This window comes from Pyrus communis, chromosome 9 (assembly GCF_963583255.1).
Source record: "Pyrus communis chromosome 9, drPyrComm1.1, whole genome shotgun sequence".
In the NCBI taxonomy this organism is placed as follows: domain Eukaryota; kingdom Viridiplantae; phylum Streptophyta; class Magnoliopsida; order Rosales; family Rosaceae; genus Pyrus; species Pyrus communis.
This window is the reverse complement of record NC_084811.1, coordinates 9,988,619-10,003,999: the sequence shown is the minus strand read 5'-3', so window position 1 is coordinate 10,003,999 and position 15,381 is coordinate 9,988,619. Positions and strand designations below refer to the sequence as shown.

The 15,381-nt window shown below is 37.8% G+C and overlaps 1 protein-coding gene across 1 annotated transcript; it reads left to right on the top strand.

Annotated features, from left to right (window-relative positions):
- The first annotated feature begins 7,561 nt into the window (after positions 1–7,561).
- LOC137745808 (L-type lectin-domain containing receptor kinase VIII.1-like) lies at positions 7,562–10,075 on the top strand. Its single transcript, XM_068485819.1, has one exon. It carries the CDS (start codon positions 7,825–7,827, stop codon positions 9,955–9,957), a length of 2,133 nt encoding a protein of 710 aa, XP_068341920.1. The 5' UTR covers positions 7,562–7,824; the 3' UTR covers positions 9,958–10,075.
- Positions 10,076–15,381: the final 5,306 nt, after the last annotated feature.

Genomic DNA, 15,381 nt, shown 5'->3' with positions numbered 1-15,381 from the left:
TGGTGAGGTAGTAGAACCTCCAACTACCCCCGGTGTTGATTTACTGATCTATGTTGCTCTTTGGCATATCCTGCTCATCTGTGTCACAGTTACTGTGCACGTGGTTCATGTTGTACTGCTTGCCGTCGCTCTTGACGGGGGCTGCTAGTGGAACTTGAGCTGGACTACTCACGTGCTCTTCTCTAGGCGTCAGGTGGTTGCCTACTCTGTTGCCTCGTAGGAGGATCTCCTTGTAGGCCTAGCCTCTAGTGGACACTTCGCCTAGAATGTCCTAAGTGCTCGTCAGAGTGTGGACCCAACCTCGAATGTACACTGACTCATGAGTCAAGTCAGAAATGAACGTTTCTCTGCGTATTTAGGTGGGAGAAAATGTTTCCCCGAGGGCCAAAACAAGAGTGCACACTACCCGAACACACAGTTTATGGCGGGCTGAGCGGCTCTTTGCCCGGATGTCGTTGAAATGAGTCACATTCTTCCACCCTTGTCCTGCTTCAGGACACCTCGTCTGAGCCACGTTGCATCTCGATGAGCTCGAGAAGTTAGTTCACCAGGATGGTCTGCTGCGCGAGGGCGTTCGTCAAATTGGCGACCTGTTGGGGCAAGTAGTGCTCGCCATTTGGATTAGAAGAGCTTGGATGATGGGCATCTCCATGTGTGGTGGAAGTATAGTGGACTGTAGGTATAAAGCTTGAGCCCAAAGCAGGCATTCCTGCAAAAAAAATAGGGTGAAAGTAACCCTGAATCGATCGTGGGACCTGTGGTCAGAGAGGTGGCTCGGAATGGATTAGGCCATGGGTCAGGTCGTCGGAGCAGGTCGCAGGACACGTTGGACCAGCACCTGCTCTCATTGAGCCTACATGGCCATGAACTCTCCTGACCGTTGGGCTGCCACATCATGGCCTGCTGGTTTAGTGGCTTAAGCCTGGGCCTGTTGAGCTGCCTGGCTGGCAGCAGCTGCCGCATTCTGGGCTCGAGTTTGAGCCTGACGGGGAACAAAGCCTGCTACTACAGTGGGCTGGGCCTCCTGCCCAAGGCTTGCTGTGGCAGCTACCAAGGTTTGGGCCTCTTGCTCATGGGCTTGGAAATGGACCTAGGCCTCCTGCCTAAGGTTTGGTACCCTAGGGTTTGGTAGGGTGCAGCACTGCAAAGGTGGAAATGATGCCATGGCCTGGTGGGTCACGGTGATGGCGGTAGCGGTGGGGCTTCTCCTACCGTCGTGTAAAGCCTTGAGGACCTTCGACGTGGGGCTATGTCCTCGTCTCCACTTTCCGGTCCAAATCCTTGAACATACGGGGTTCCGTTCGTTGTAGTTTCTGAATTTCCTACCATTGTATCCTTTCTCCAGGGATTGATCAAGAAACTTTTCTAGGAAAAATTAATTGATACGACGTGTGAGAAATTCAACGTAATAGAAAATTCAAGAAACAAATGCGAGAAGCTTCTTTGAGTGTTTTGAATCAGCTCTCAATGAAAGCACCATTTTGTCGATGCAAATTTCCGCCGTCTTCAGTCTTGATGAAAATGCACCTGCAAAACAATCAACATCTTTGATCAAAGAGAGGGGGTTAGGTCAACGGATCTCTAAAGCCTAACTTAGTTTCTCTGAGAAAGTAAAGTGTATAGGGCTTTTTTAGGGTTGCAAAAGCTCTCAAAATTTGGTAGAATGTGGGGTATTTATAGGGCTAGGACCGGCCATATAGTGTTTAATGGAGAGATATTCTCTAAATATTCCCAAGATATTTAATAGGAGATAATATCTTGAGATAATAGGGTAATTATCCCTAATTAATTTAAATTAGGATTACTTACTTTATTGGAGTCAATCTTCAATTAGGAATATATTAAAGACAGGATTTGGGTAATTAATCCTTATCATTAATTCCTTGCCAAGGTCAGGTGAGTTGTTGGCAGTTGTCTTCAGGTGCTGAGACCTCCAGGGGTGTCAGCTGGTCGTGGGAGCATCTGAGAAGCCTGCCCATTTATTAAGGGCAATCTTGTCTTTCTTGAATAAAAGTCCATGTGTCGCCTCTATAATTTTTGGGATTATTTTAAGCTCCACAGGTGCGACAGTAGAAGGCAGAGAAGGTCGGAGGGGATTGAAATGCAATCGCCATTGATGGAGGGTCAGCCTTTCGGGAATCAAAAAATGGTGGTGTGTGGTGGTTTTGTTGGGAGAAATCAATGGGCGAAGGAGAGAGAGTGACGGAAATTGCATTTGCGGTGCGATGGGGTGGAATTTGATCGTGAAGACGTAGGGGGAGGTGGGGGTGGGTTTTTTGGATGGGGGGAGAGGTGAAGATAGTGGAGGAGATGGAGAAGGTGTCGGGGAAGATGGGTTTCGGGGTTTCAAGGTTTTTTTTTTTTTTTTTTTTTGTATTTTTTTTAAAGGTAAATTATTATAATATTTTTAGTGCATAAAAAATTATTTTTTTGCCTCGTGGCACAAATGTGGCAACCATGTCAGCTCTTAACGGATCAATGGATGGAAAATGTAACGAATGTATTATATTGAAATATAATAGTACGTGAGGTATGAAAGTGAAATGTTTTGAAGATGTTGTATAAGGTTGCAATAAACCTTAAACCTAAGGTGGTAATGTGTAATTTACCCAAAATGAAAACAATTTAAAATAGATTTGGTTTGTCACTTAATACATAGGCTCTACACACACACACACACACACACACACACACACACACACACACACACACACACACACATATATATATATATATATATATATATATATATATATATATCCCACAATCATTCCTTCACTTCATCATTCTTCTTAACATCATATACTTTACTTTCACAATGAAATTGGTATCAGGCAAAATATCCTATAATTTAAAATTCAATATAGACTTGACTGACTAGTCAACATCTCTAGTCAACTAAGATCAAATTTGTTAGTTTACCAAAATAAAAAATAAACAATTATAACTGGTTTACTAATGTAACCCTAGTTAACAAAGGTCCAATTCAGTGCACATTTAAATTCTATGAAATTTAGTTGAAAGCACATATCTATTTACAAACCTTAGAGTCAATGAGTTACATGCAAATTAACAAGATATGTGAATAACAATAACAATAATCAACACAAAGAATTTTTGGCCGAAAAACCCCACCTTTGGGTTAAAAAACTGAAGACTCACCACTGAGTCTAATCCACTAGTGTAAAAAGTTTCATACAAGGTATCCACACAAGCTCAATTCCTAGATTGTAATCTACGGAGCAACTTATAGCTTTGTAAAACCTTGACTTACATGAGATGGACTCCTTCGGTCTTCACAAAGTGGTAACTCCTCCTAAGCCCATCATCTTGTGGCACCGAGAACCAACACAACCGATGCAAATGATATGACAATGATGGTTATGTGAAATTTGGATTCAATAATTAATCAGTTTCTCCAGACAAATACTTAAAGGAAGACACTGACGAGAATCCAAAAACAAGGTCTAAATAATGATTTGAAACGTAATGCTAGACCATGGAAACAATGCAAACCTACTTCCTAATAATTGGTGTTTAATGCTTGAAGAAGATTTGACCGTTAGAGTTTCATAAATGGAGAAGAGGCAAGCTCAAAGCTTTTAAGACAACTCTCTTACTCTAAAATAAATTATGAACCCCTTAGAGAATAAACTGAAACCCTAAAACATAGATATACCAGAGGAAACCTGATTTCCATCAGCTAACTTGTGCAAATGACGCTTGTCAACTGCAAAAAAAAATATAGGCAGATTAATGGCCAGAAATTGACCACCAGCAAAAAGGTGTCAGTCAGCCCATATAGGTTGTCTTAATTTGTGTGCCCAAACAACTGGTAGTCAACGCTCAAAACTGACTAGACAATCAAACTAGTTAAAATGCAACATGAATACAAACATGAAATCCACATGCATGAACAAACTTTTTGAAGTGAAATGTGCCACAACTTGAACGTTTACTCCAGCAGCAACATCCCATGATCAGAATATAGCCTAAAACTAGATTGAGCGTGTGTGGTTCAATTACAATATTTGACAATAAAAGCTAAACCTAAAAAGACTTGAATTCACACACTATATTTCAATAACAAAAACAAAAACAAAATGAAATGATTATGAAACAATACCTTTAAATAATTTTGGTTGTTATTTTTTACTTTTGTATTTATTTATCTTTCCTTGTACAAAATGTTTTACAATCATTCCATCGTTCTTCATCCACTCTTTTATATTTCCTTCTTTTTAATTGTAGTTTCCTTCTATATCTAACAATAGTAAAACAAAAAACAAGCAAAAAAATTAATTATTAAACAATCCTTTTTTTTTTTTTTTTCCTACAACGAGTAATGCTAAGGAGATTATATCTTTGTACCACATTGGTGTGTCATATTATATGTGGCAAATCAAAATCCAATGAATATAAATTCATCAATTAACATGACAGATGATACACATTACTTACCACATTAAATGATACATAAATGTAATCTCCTAACATTTACTTTATCAAGCATATGAAGTAATTTATAGTCGATTCAACAATCAATGGCACAAAAACACACCTACCATGGGATGACACAATGGTTGGAAATAAATTACAAACCCATATAATTTCACACGGCACATGTCTTGGGTTCAATAACTGGTGCTAATGTATCACACGTTGATAATCATGAGAACTAAAATGTTTTTGTGAGTTTTTTCAGCTTTCAAAAATGTCAAGACTACAGCGGTAAATTCTACTAATTTTTTTTTTAAAATAAAATGGCACAAAAACACAGTAACTCCTTTATAACTCGAACATTCCACATGCCATCTCCCGGGAGTTGGAATGAAATTATGAAACTAGTACACAGCCGTAAAACCCACGCAAATGCCCTAAGCGGTGTGCAGGCTCATCATGTTGCCTCGTGCTTAATGAGGAAGCAAAAGGAAGATGATTGGCCAGTATTCCATACTTGGCGCCTATAGGCCCTATACTCTACATTGTCAATGTCTACTCTACATAAAACGTTGATGTGATGATTTCCACTATATGTAGGTCATTTAGGCAAACTCAAAAGTTAGTTAATTATGTAAATTACATGAGCGTTTTCACGTAAACGTTAATTGTGTTTCTCACATCACGTCATATGATCTATAAAACATCTAATTTATGCAACAAAAAAAAAAAAAAAAAAAAAAATTGAGTAAAACTTAAATTTTAGATTCTAAATTTACTCTAACTTACTTCAACTCTTGGAATAAATATGAGTTAAAACCTAAAATTCATTTCTGGGCCAAATTTAGTCAATGATTCCTCCCTGAGTTAGTGGGGTTTGTCCACCATATATGTGTATTTTTTTTAATTTTATATTTATAAATTCATTGAATCCAACAGCTAAGATATAATTTGATCAAATTCAACAGTAAAAAAAAAAAAATCTAACTGTCCAAATTTAAATCTAACGACTAAAGTAATTAAAAAAAATTATTTTATGTGTTTCATATTCTTTCATAGTATTCCACGAGTTTCATGATGCCGGTTTAGTGATTTTTCAATATATATCGGAATCTAAATATTTTTAGGCTAAGATGTTTATAAAATTAAATTAGGATAATCTACATAATTTTTTTTAATTTACTTTAAGAAAAAAATTATCCTAAATTCATTTTTTAATAATCTCAGGCTAAAAATTTAACCCATAAAGGTTGGAGGTTAAAAACTGTTTCTGGATAAAAACATAAATTTTCTTGGTTAAAAATTTTAAGTTTTAACTCAAATATTGGAGATGGTCTTAGAGATTGAGATAGGGTGTGGGATTTAGGAGATGGTTTGGAGGTATACAAATTCACTTAAGAGCACCATAATCATGGCGTCCATCACGTTACCATGATAAAACATGCATCTTATAATAGCATCTTCATTGTCAATGCTATTAAATAATGATCTATATATCTTCACTTTCAACACTCTTTGTTATTGTTGTACTTTTAAGGCTTTTTAGCCAAAATGGTTTCTAAGATTTACATAACTTCTCATTTTGATCCCTGAGATTTGAAATAGATAGAATTGGTCCCTGAGTTTGTCCACTGTCAATCATTTTGGTCATTCTTTGGAAAATCTCCATAAAATAAGAATAAAATGACAAAAATACCCTCAATTTTGGTCAAGTCATTTTGGCTTATTGTTTATTAAGTTAAGGGTAATTTTGTCATTTTGATCCTTATTTAACATAATTTTTCACTCAATGACCAAAATGATTGATGGTGGACAATCTCAGGGATCACTTCTATTGATATCAAATCTCAGGGACCAAAGTAAGGAGTTATGCAAATCTCAGGGACCAGTTTGGCTAAAAAGCCTACTTTTAATAATGAAGGATAAAGTGAGTATAACTACAACATTATCTTGATTTTGCTAAACAATGTGGAGAAAGATACGGAAACCCCCTATTTAGCTTCGCATTGGAGGAAATAAAAAGACTTTTTAGCTATGACTCACCACTTTGGTCCTTCACATTTGAAATCAATAGAAGTAGTCCATGAGCTTGTCCACCATCAATCATTTTGGTCATTCCGTGAAAATTTCTATTAAATAAAGATCAAAATGACAAAAATATCATCAATTTAATTGACAATGGGCCAAAATGATTTGACAAAAATTGAGGGTATTTACGTCATTTTATCTTTATTTAATGGAGATTTTCATGGACGACCAAAGTGATTGATGATACAAACTCATGGACTACTTTTATCGATTTCAAATCTTAGGGACCGAAACGTGGAGTTCTGCCAATCTTAAAGACCATTTTGACTAAAAAGCCAAAAAAAATATTTGTAACCCCATTTTTTTAGAGATTGTCTCTTATAACTAATTTACTGTGCAATTGATAAGAGTTGAAGAGTATGATATTTTTTAAAGGATAATGCTAGGGAAACCAAAATTTCAAAACTAAATTTATAAACCCAACAATGTGGTTGTTGATAATTGTATTGTTATTTAAACGTTAATTAACATGTTTATTTTCTATTGGTGATACACTATTTAATTTGTAAAATTAATTTAAAATTTTAATCTTCTTTGTATTACTTTTTTTGAATACATGATAAATATTTATTGAATATTACGAAAGAATCTATCTGGATTTTCGTCCCGTTAAATCTCAAAGTTCCATGTCATTAACATTGATAATTGACAATTTGGTGACATCATTGACTCACAACTAGTAAAGCAAAATAATTGGTAAGAAAACAAAACAAAAGTAGCGTGACAACGAATGCTCGTTACACCGAACGTGCCACCAGAAATTTTCCGTAAAAGCCAGAAAGCCAATATTCGAAAGATTTTATTTAATGCGACGAGAATACGGAATAATATCTTACGTATCATTATATAAATAATAAAATATGTATAATAATAAAATTAATAATTTAAAAAATTAAATTTTTCATTATTTATATAATAACACATAACGTATCATAATCACATTTAAATATTTATCCAGAACGCCCTTTATCTATTACTCTTTACTCTTATCACCACCGAAAAAATAACCGTTGCAAAAGGACACGTGGCGCACTGTTGTTCCACTTGTCACCTCTGGATACTGTCCTGTATCCTCTCCTTCATATTCCTTGTTTGCTTCCTCCACTTTGTTCTGTTTTAAGGCAAAGAATACGACTCCCCATCACCCACTCTCTCTCCCCTCTTTCCTCTCTCTCTTTCTCTGTCTAGAAACCCAAACCCGTGATTCATTCATTCCATTTCAATCTTCTTCTTCTTCTTCATCTCAACACACACCACAGAAAATTTTCTGATGGGTTTCCTTCGTCGCCATTGACAATGTTGGATTGTCACTGCTTCCTTTACTTTCTGGTTCTTTGCATTCCGAACGCAGCCGTATTCGCCTTCGCGGCCACCACTGAATTTGACTTCGGCACCTTGACATTGAGCAGCTTGAAGCTCATCGGCGATGCTCACCTGAACAATGGGAGTGTGCGGCTCACCCGCGACCTCACCGTTCCCAACTCCGGCGCCGGCCGCGTTTTATACGCCAAACCCATCCGCTTCCGCCAGCCCTCTTCCCCGTTGCCGGCGAGCTTCTTCACATTCTTCTCATTCTCCGTCACCAATCTTAACCCCTCCTCCATCGGCGGCGGACTCGCTTTCCTCATTTCTTCCGACGACTCCGCCCTTGGAGAAGCGGGCGGGTCCCTCGGCCTACAGTCGGGTCCCGATACCAGGTCGGATTTCGTCGCCGTCGAGTTCGACACACTCATGGACGTCGAGTTCGAAGACATCAACGGGAACCACGTCGGATTGGATCTGAACTCCATGGTTTCGACACGTGTCAGCGATCTGAGTTCCGTCGACATCGATCTCAAGAGCGGCGATCTGGTGAACTCGTGGATCGAGTACGACGGCTCTAGTGGGGTCATCAACGTCTCGGTTTCGTACTCGAATCTGAAACCCACAGACCCGGTTCTATCATTCTCTCTCGATCTGGGCCAGTACGTAAGCGATTTTATGTACGTTGGGTTTTCCGGGTCGACCCAGGGAAGCACGGAGATTCACAGCGTCGAGTGGTGGAGCTTCAGCTCGTCGTTCGATTCCCCTGTTTCGCCATCCGGGTCTCCGCCGCCGCCGACCACCACTCTGATGAATCCAACTGCCAGTTCAGTCAAATCTCCACCGCCGTCAATTCCGCCAAGTGGGTCTTCTTCTAGTAATGCTACCAGTACTAATCAGAAGAACAGCAAGTCGTCTTCTTCCTGCCATAACCATCTCTGCAGAGAAGGTCCGGGAGCCGTCGCCGGAGTTGTCACCGCTTCCGCTTTCGTTTTGGCTCTGTTCGCCGGGGTTTTGATCTGGGTGTACTCCAAGAAAGTCAAACTAGTCAAGAAATCGGATTCGAATATCGCTTCGGATATCATTAAAATGCCGAAGGAGTTCACTTACAGGGAGCTCAAGGCAGCTACCAAGTGCTTCAATGCCAACAGAATCATCGGGCACGGCGCTTTCGGAACAGTCTATAAGGGCATATTATCCGACACGGGCGACATTGTTGCGGTGAAGAGGTGCAGCCACAACAGTCAGGGGAAGAACGAGTTCTTGTCGGAATTGTCGACAATTGGAACTCTCAGGCACCGGAATTTGGTGAGGCTCCAAGGTTGGTGCCACGAGAAGGGCGAAATTTTGTTAGTGTATGAATTGATGCCGAATGGCAGTCTGGACAAAGCACTGTTCGAGGCAAGAACGCCGCTGCCATGGCCTCACAGGCGTAAAATTCTACTGGGAGTTGCCTCTGCTTTGTCCTATATGCACCAAGAGTGCGAAAACCAGGTGATCCATAGAGATATTAAGACCAGCAATATAATGCTGGATGAAGGGTTCAATGCCCGTTTGGGGGATTTCGGTTTGGCGAGGCAAATCGAGCACAATAAGTCCCCGGATGCCACGGTGGCGGCCGGGACAATGGGTTATCTGGCGCCGGATTATTTGTTGACAGGCAGGGCAACTGAGAAGACTGATGTATTTAGCTTTGGGGCGGTGGTGCTGGAGGTGGGGAGTGGGAGGAGGCCAATTGAGAGGGAGGTGAGTGGGGTTGGGAAAGTTGGTGTGTGTAATAACTTGGTGGAGTGGGTGTGGGGATTGCACCGAGATGGGCGGCTGTTGACGGCGGCGGACCCGAGACTGGAGGGGCAATTTGATGAGGGGGAGATGAGGAATGTGTTGTTGGTAGGGCTGGCTTGCTCACATCCTGACCCAAATTGTAGACCGGCAATGAGAGGTGTGGTCCAAATGCTGGTGGGTGAAGCTGAAGTCCCAATCGTGCCAAGAACAAAGCCTTCAACAAGTTTCAGCACCTCACATCTTTTGATGAGTTTGCAGGACACAGTTTCTGAATGCAATGGCATGGTCACGATCTCAACCTCCTCCTCCGAACACAGCTTCGGCGGCGTTCACATCGTCTGATTAATTATAATATTTAACGGTGTAGATTTAATGTGATATTTCATTTGTTTTTTGTATTTAATTAGCAGCAAAATTTTGGTGTTGAATTATTTGTATAAAAAAAACATAATTTATACTCTCCCAATTTCCTTTTGAAATGCAGAATGACTTGTAACTCAAACAATTTTGCATCTGAGTTCTCGAGTTTGGATGTCAGTGATTAAGAGTACTTCTTGCAACATCCGAAATGACTTGTAACTCAAACGACCAAGAATATTTGCTAGTAATTAAGACTAATCCCTCGTGCATCGAAGGTCCCGAGTTTAGTTCCTCCTCCTCTTGCATCAAAGTTTCCGAGTTGGTTTCTCCTCAAACAAAACATGAAGGTGGGTGACATTGGTAGGAGAGGTTGAAGAATGAGTGGGAGTCATTGTCTAAATTTGACTGGTGAATGTTGATGAAAGATTAGCATTATGGAGTGGAGAGGGAGGTGGGGTTGGGATATAATGCTTTGTTTCACAAGCAATGTCAAGTCCTATTGTCAAAAGTGGACATTCGAGTTTGAGTAGGGGCTTGGTAAAGTATAGCTTGGGAAAATGAAAACATATTTATCAGTAGCTTTTTAGAAACTTCTTTTCATCAAGACTGCTGCTGCTGCTGGTGGCTGGGTGTGATTGAATCTTCAAAGGCACTCTTTTTTTCTTTTTCTTTTTTTTTTCTTTTGTTTTGTGTTCCCAACTTTGAGCTTTGCGTTTCCTTTTTAATGTTTCTAAAATTAGTTGTGTTTTTTTTTTTTTTTGGGTTCTTCAATTCAAGGGGCTTATCTTTGAAATGTATCATGATTGCTCTTTATAAGATATTAAACTGGTTTACATGCTTTACCTCTTTCCTTTAAGCTTCTTTACTTTCCTTTAAGCTTTTGGTTAATTTGATCAACTAAATGTTAATTGCAAGTGGTAATGCTGGTTATTTTTGGGCGCACAAAATGGTGCAGGCTAAAAAGAGAGGCTACGAAAACCTCAAAGTGAGATCAAGGACCAAACAAGCTTAAGAAGCCAAAGGTCCAAGGGGTTTAGAGGAAAATGTTCCTGAGCGCCAAACCTGATCGCCTGAATAAAGTATTTTCTAACCGTTAGGAGTACGTGGGCAGACTGACAACTTTATGGCACAAGGTTTCAAGACAAGGCCTACTCAGACGTCAATTAAGAACATGGCGACTAGCAATTGAATGCAGAGGCCTAGGATGAGACATAAAGGTACCGACTGGGGAGGCGGGGTTATTAACCAAGGCCGAGCAAGGTTCTCGACGTGCCTCATCCAGAAAAGGTGTGCGATTACGACTAGGCAAATGTCACTTCACTGCAGAAGGTTCAGCTAGTGGGTAAAAAGTTGTCAGTATGCCAAGGCGCATTAAGTGCTAGGAAGGTGAGAGAAAGGTTGCGTAGGTTCATTGGGTGCCTATATCTTAGCCAATCACAATTTGTAGTATTGAAATCAATCATTTGACACAGTAGATATAGTATAATTTTGAGGGTTAAACCACTTAAATCTTGAGTCCTTCTCATTTTAATCTACATCCCAAGCCCACCAATGGTTATTGTTTTAATTTGTTAACTTGCAAGTTTTGAGCATTATTAGCAAGAACATTTTGGGATGATGATAAAATCAGCAAAAATTAATCTTACAAATTTATAGGATGATTTGAAATTTAATAAAAAAAAATAGAGGTGTGTGGTTGTTTAGAATAAAATGTTAGATACTCTTCCTAGGTACGAAGGGAAAGCTTTAGCAAATGTCTCCTGAATATTAAACCTTATGCTATTTTGTTTTCTGAATTTCTATTGATTTTTGAGCCTTTAAACTTTCAGTTAGCGCCAATATCTCTCAACCGTGAATTCTGTCTCAATTTTTTCTTATTTCAAAATAAATTCCATACTGACAATTATAATTAGTAAATACTTGAAATTCTTATAGGAGGAATTGAAATTCAAACACACATGCAACAAACTCAAATGCTGCTACAAAATAAACGTAAGAACGTTCAATTTGAAGAAACAATTGACAAAATTAACAACGTGACGCAATTTACATTGAAATTTAGTGGCTTATAGTCCAAAAGGCGTCGCTAAACTTTGTCTTCGTATACGTAATGCATTGTTGGACCTTTTACGAACCTCGCTGTCCTAAGCCATGACGTGCAAATTGCATGGCAATTGTCCAATCCAATCCAACCCATATCCAACTCAACCTTATCGGAATTATATACAAATTTTCAAAGTAATTCAAGGAATACTCTTTTTATTTATTTATTTATTATTTTATTTTCTATTTTTAAACTCCCTCAATTGTTCATGAATATACCAAATACCAAGTGCCTTTAGATGCAGAAAACGCAGATACCTAAGATTTGTAGCTCAAAGTGATGGATTTTATTTTATTATTACTATTATTATTTTGGTTGTTGTGAATTTACAGAACGGAGGACAATGCCAAACCCTATTTGCTGAAGTGGCATTCACAAATTGGATAAAAATACAAATAGTTTTTTTTTCTTTTTGGTAAAAAATGATAGATTTTATTAGATTAGATGTTAGATTAATTACCGAAGGAATTCGAACTCTTATGTTATGTAAGAACTCAGCTCATTTTCATCATTGAAGTAAAAAACCATTTGTATTAAAAAACCCCTTGCAAATACAAATGGTTACTAACTCTTATTTTTTCGGAAAGCCCAAAATCTGAGATAAAGTGAAGTGTGCCTTGTACGGTTGTACCGACCATTCATATATATGACCATTTTCTTTCTGGACGGGGACTCTACGTAAGGTTCATTGACATGCGTAATTTAGAATCTTGTCTGCACTAAATAATGGAACTAAAATACTTGAAAAGTGCGCAATTAGGTACATTGATTTAAGAGAAAAGGGGTGTTAGCAACTCTCACATTCAAATCTTTTTATTTTATTTTCTTGGTTTCCATTTTCATCATGTAATGTTGTTTGATGATTAGAGTTATCTAATTTCTAAGTCACCTTTTAAGGATCAAATCTGAAAAAAATAATCAAGTATAAAATCGTTTAACAGTTCAATTAGCATTTTTAAGATTTAAGTGTTTAAATGAAAAATATGATTCGTCTATTTATTAAATAAATGTTATACAATCGATTTTAGATTCAATTTATTTAAAAAGAAAAAAAATAAAAATAAAAGGATGATCTTTTAATGATGACCTAGAAAATAAATGGATCGAATTATCGTGTAATATTGTATGATGAGAAGAATAGTCGAAAAAGCAGAATAAATGTCTAAATGAGAAGATTGCAAAATCAAAATGCCAGGTAGGTTTGTGGGCCTGTGGCAGCTAACTGAAATGGGCCTAACACAGAGGACAGACTTACCAGAAAGATAAGTCATTATGACGCCTTGAGGACATAGCATTCTTAGCCACTTTGATACTTGATTTGATTTGAAATTTCAGTGGGGTAGTAGGAGTGATTGTAAATATGATGGGAAGGATTCGGGCCCGTTAATTCCCTACTATGTTTGTCATCCTTAAGGTTTAAGAATATATTGAGTTTGGTAAGTGATTTGTATATGAGGGGAAAGATTTGGATAATACAACCTATGAATCACGTGCCATCATGCCTAATTTTTGGTGAGATTTTTTTGCAATCGGTGACACTACGTGACAACTATATAACGAACAGATTGTGCACTATCTAAATCCATAACACTTATCTCATCATACAAGGTGCAACTGAGACATTATATTAATTACAAGAGTTTAAGGTATGTTAAGAATTCATGGATAAAACATGGTCCTTACAAAACTTGCTTTGTAAAAGAGGGGTTCTAAAGAGCTTTTAGGTATGTTGACTTTAGGCCTTCTCCAATCCTGGGCTAAAACTTCGATTTCCACTTTTAAATCTAACAGGTAGAATAATTAAAAAAAATAAATCTTTCATTTGTTTCATATTTTTTTTATAGTGTTTAACGAGTTTCATGGTGTCGGTTTGTCAGAATCTAAATATTTTTAGGTTAAAATATTCATAAAATTAAATTAGGATAGTCTACATAATTTTTTATTTTAAAAAAGTTACTTTAAGAAAAAAAAAATTAATTTAAATTCATTCTTTAATAATCTGGGGCTAAAATTTTAGGCCAGAAAGATGAAGATGGTTAAAAATTTTAGGTTTTAGACCAAAAGTTGAAGATGGTCTTAATATGACATATTGAATCCCAACAAGGTGCCCAAGTTACAAATTAAACCCTAGCCAAACCCTAAGCGGTCGTTTGGTGGGCTGACTAGGGCAAGTTATCTTTTTTCATATTGAACTTGGAACTTAGCCCATGTTTGATGAGCTAAATTGTATCACTTACTGGATTTAGAGTTCGGTATTTGAGACAATAACACAACCTTGGGTTATGAAGCTGATCCCCTCAGCCTTCGTGAGCGTCGTCTCTTCTTTCTCTATTATGGCAGCAAATTCCAATGTTCTTTCTCAATTTCGGTGCCAACTCGGGCGAGCTCACCTATTCGTTTCACGCAATTCTCTCATCTCCTTTCTTCTGGTGAATTAGAGGTCTGATTTTTAAGATGTGGGTCACGGGTCGTTGATGGTGTTGTTGCAGAGAGAAGACCTGCGTTGTGCCTCTGTTTTCAATCTTTTTATTTTTTTTAGGAAGACCAGCCTTGTGCCTCTTTGTTGTTTTTAATCTTTTATTTTTTATTTTTAGTTTTGTTTCCTTAATTTTTTTTTTTTTCTGATTAAATTTATTAAAAGTTTTTGTTTTATATTGAAAACATTGAAAGTTTAATATTTAACAAAATAATAATAACCAGAGCCAGTCGAGTCCTGCTGGCTAGTGAGTACCAATCAATGGACATGAATCCAGTCAAGCCTCATCCAATTAATCCAGTCCAATACCAATCCATGCTAACCCACCAACCTAAATGGTAATCCTTTACCTTACATGGTTTCAGTTGTCGAAGCAAATTCAATGGGTTAGAGTCTGCAAGGTTTTGGAGTGGAAGTCGGATTTTGTATTAACCCCATATTTTGTTTGTTAGAAATTATAGTGATTCTCGACTTTTTGGCATCTACTAAGGCCTGATTTGGTAATGAGGTGATTCTAAAAAAAGTTTGGTATCAAAAAAAGCTGGGCTGTTTTTGTGCTTGGTAAACATTCAGCTTCAGCTTTTTTTTCACAGTTTTGGGTGAAAAAAAAAAACCAAAAACAAGAAGTTGCAAAATCTAGCTTTGAAAAACCGGTTTTTTTTCACATCTGTTTTACATAGAGTTTACCAAACAGTATAATACTGCTTTTTTTTTTTTTTTTTTTCCCCAATAGCATTTTTACAAAAAAGTTTACCAAACACTCTGCTGCTTTATTTCACAGCTGCTTATTCTCACAGCACAACAGAAACAGTTTTTTTTTCAAAAC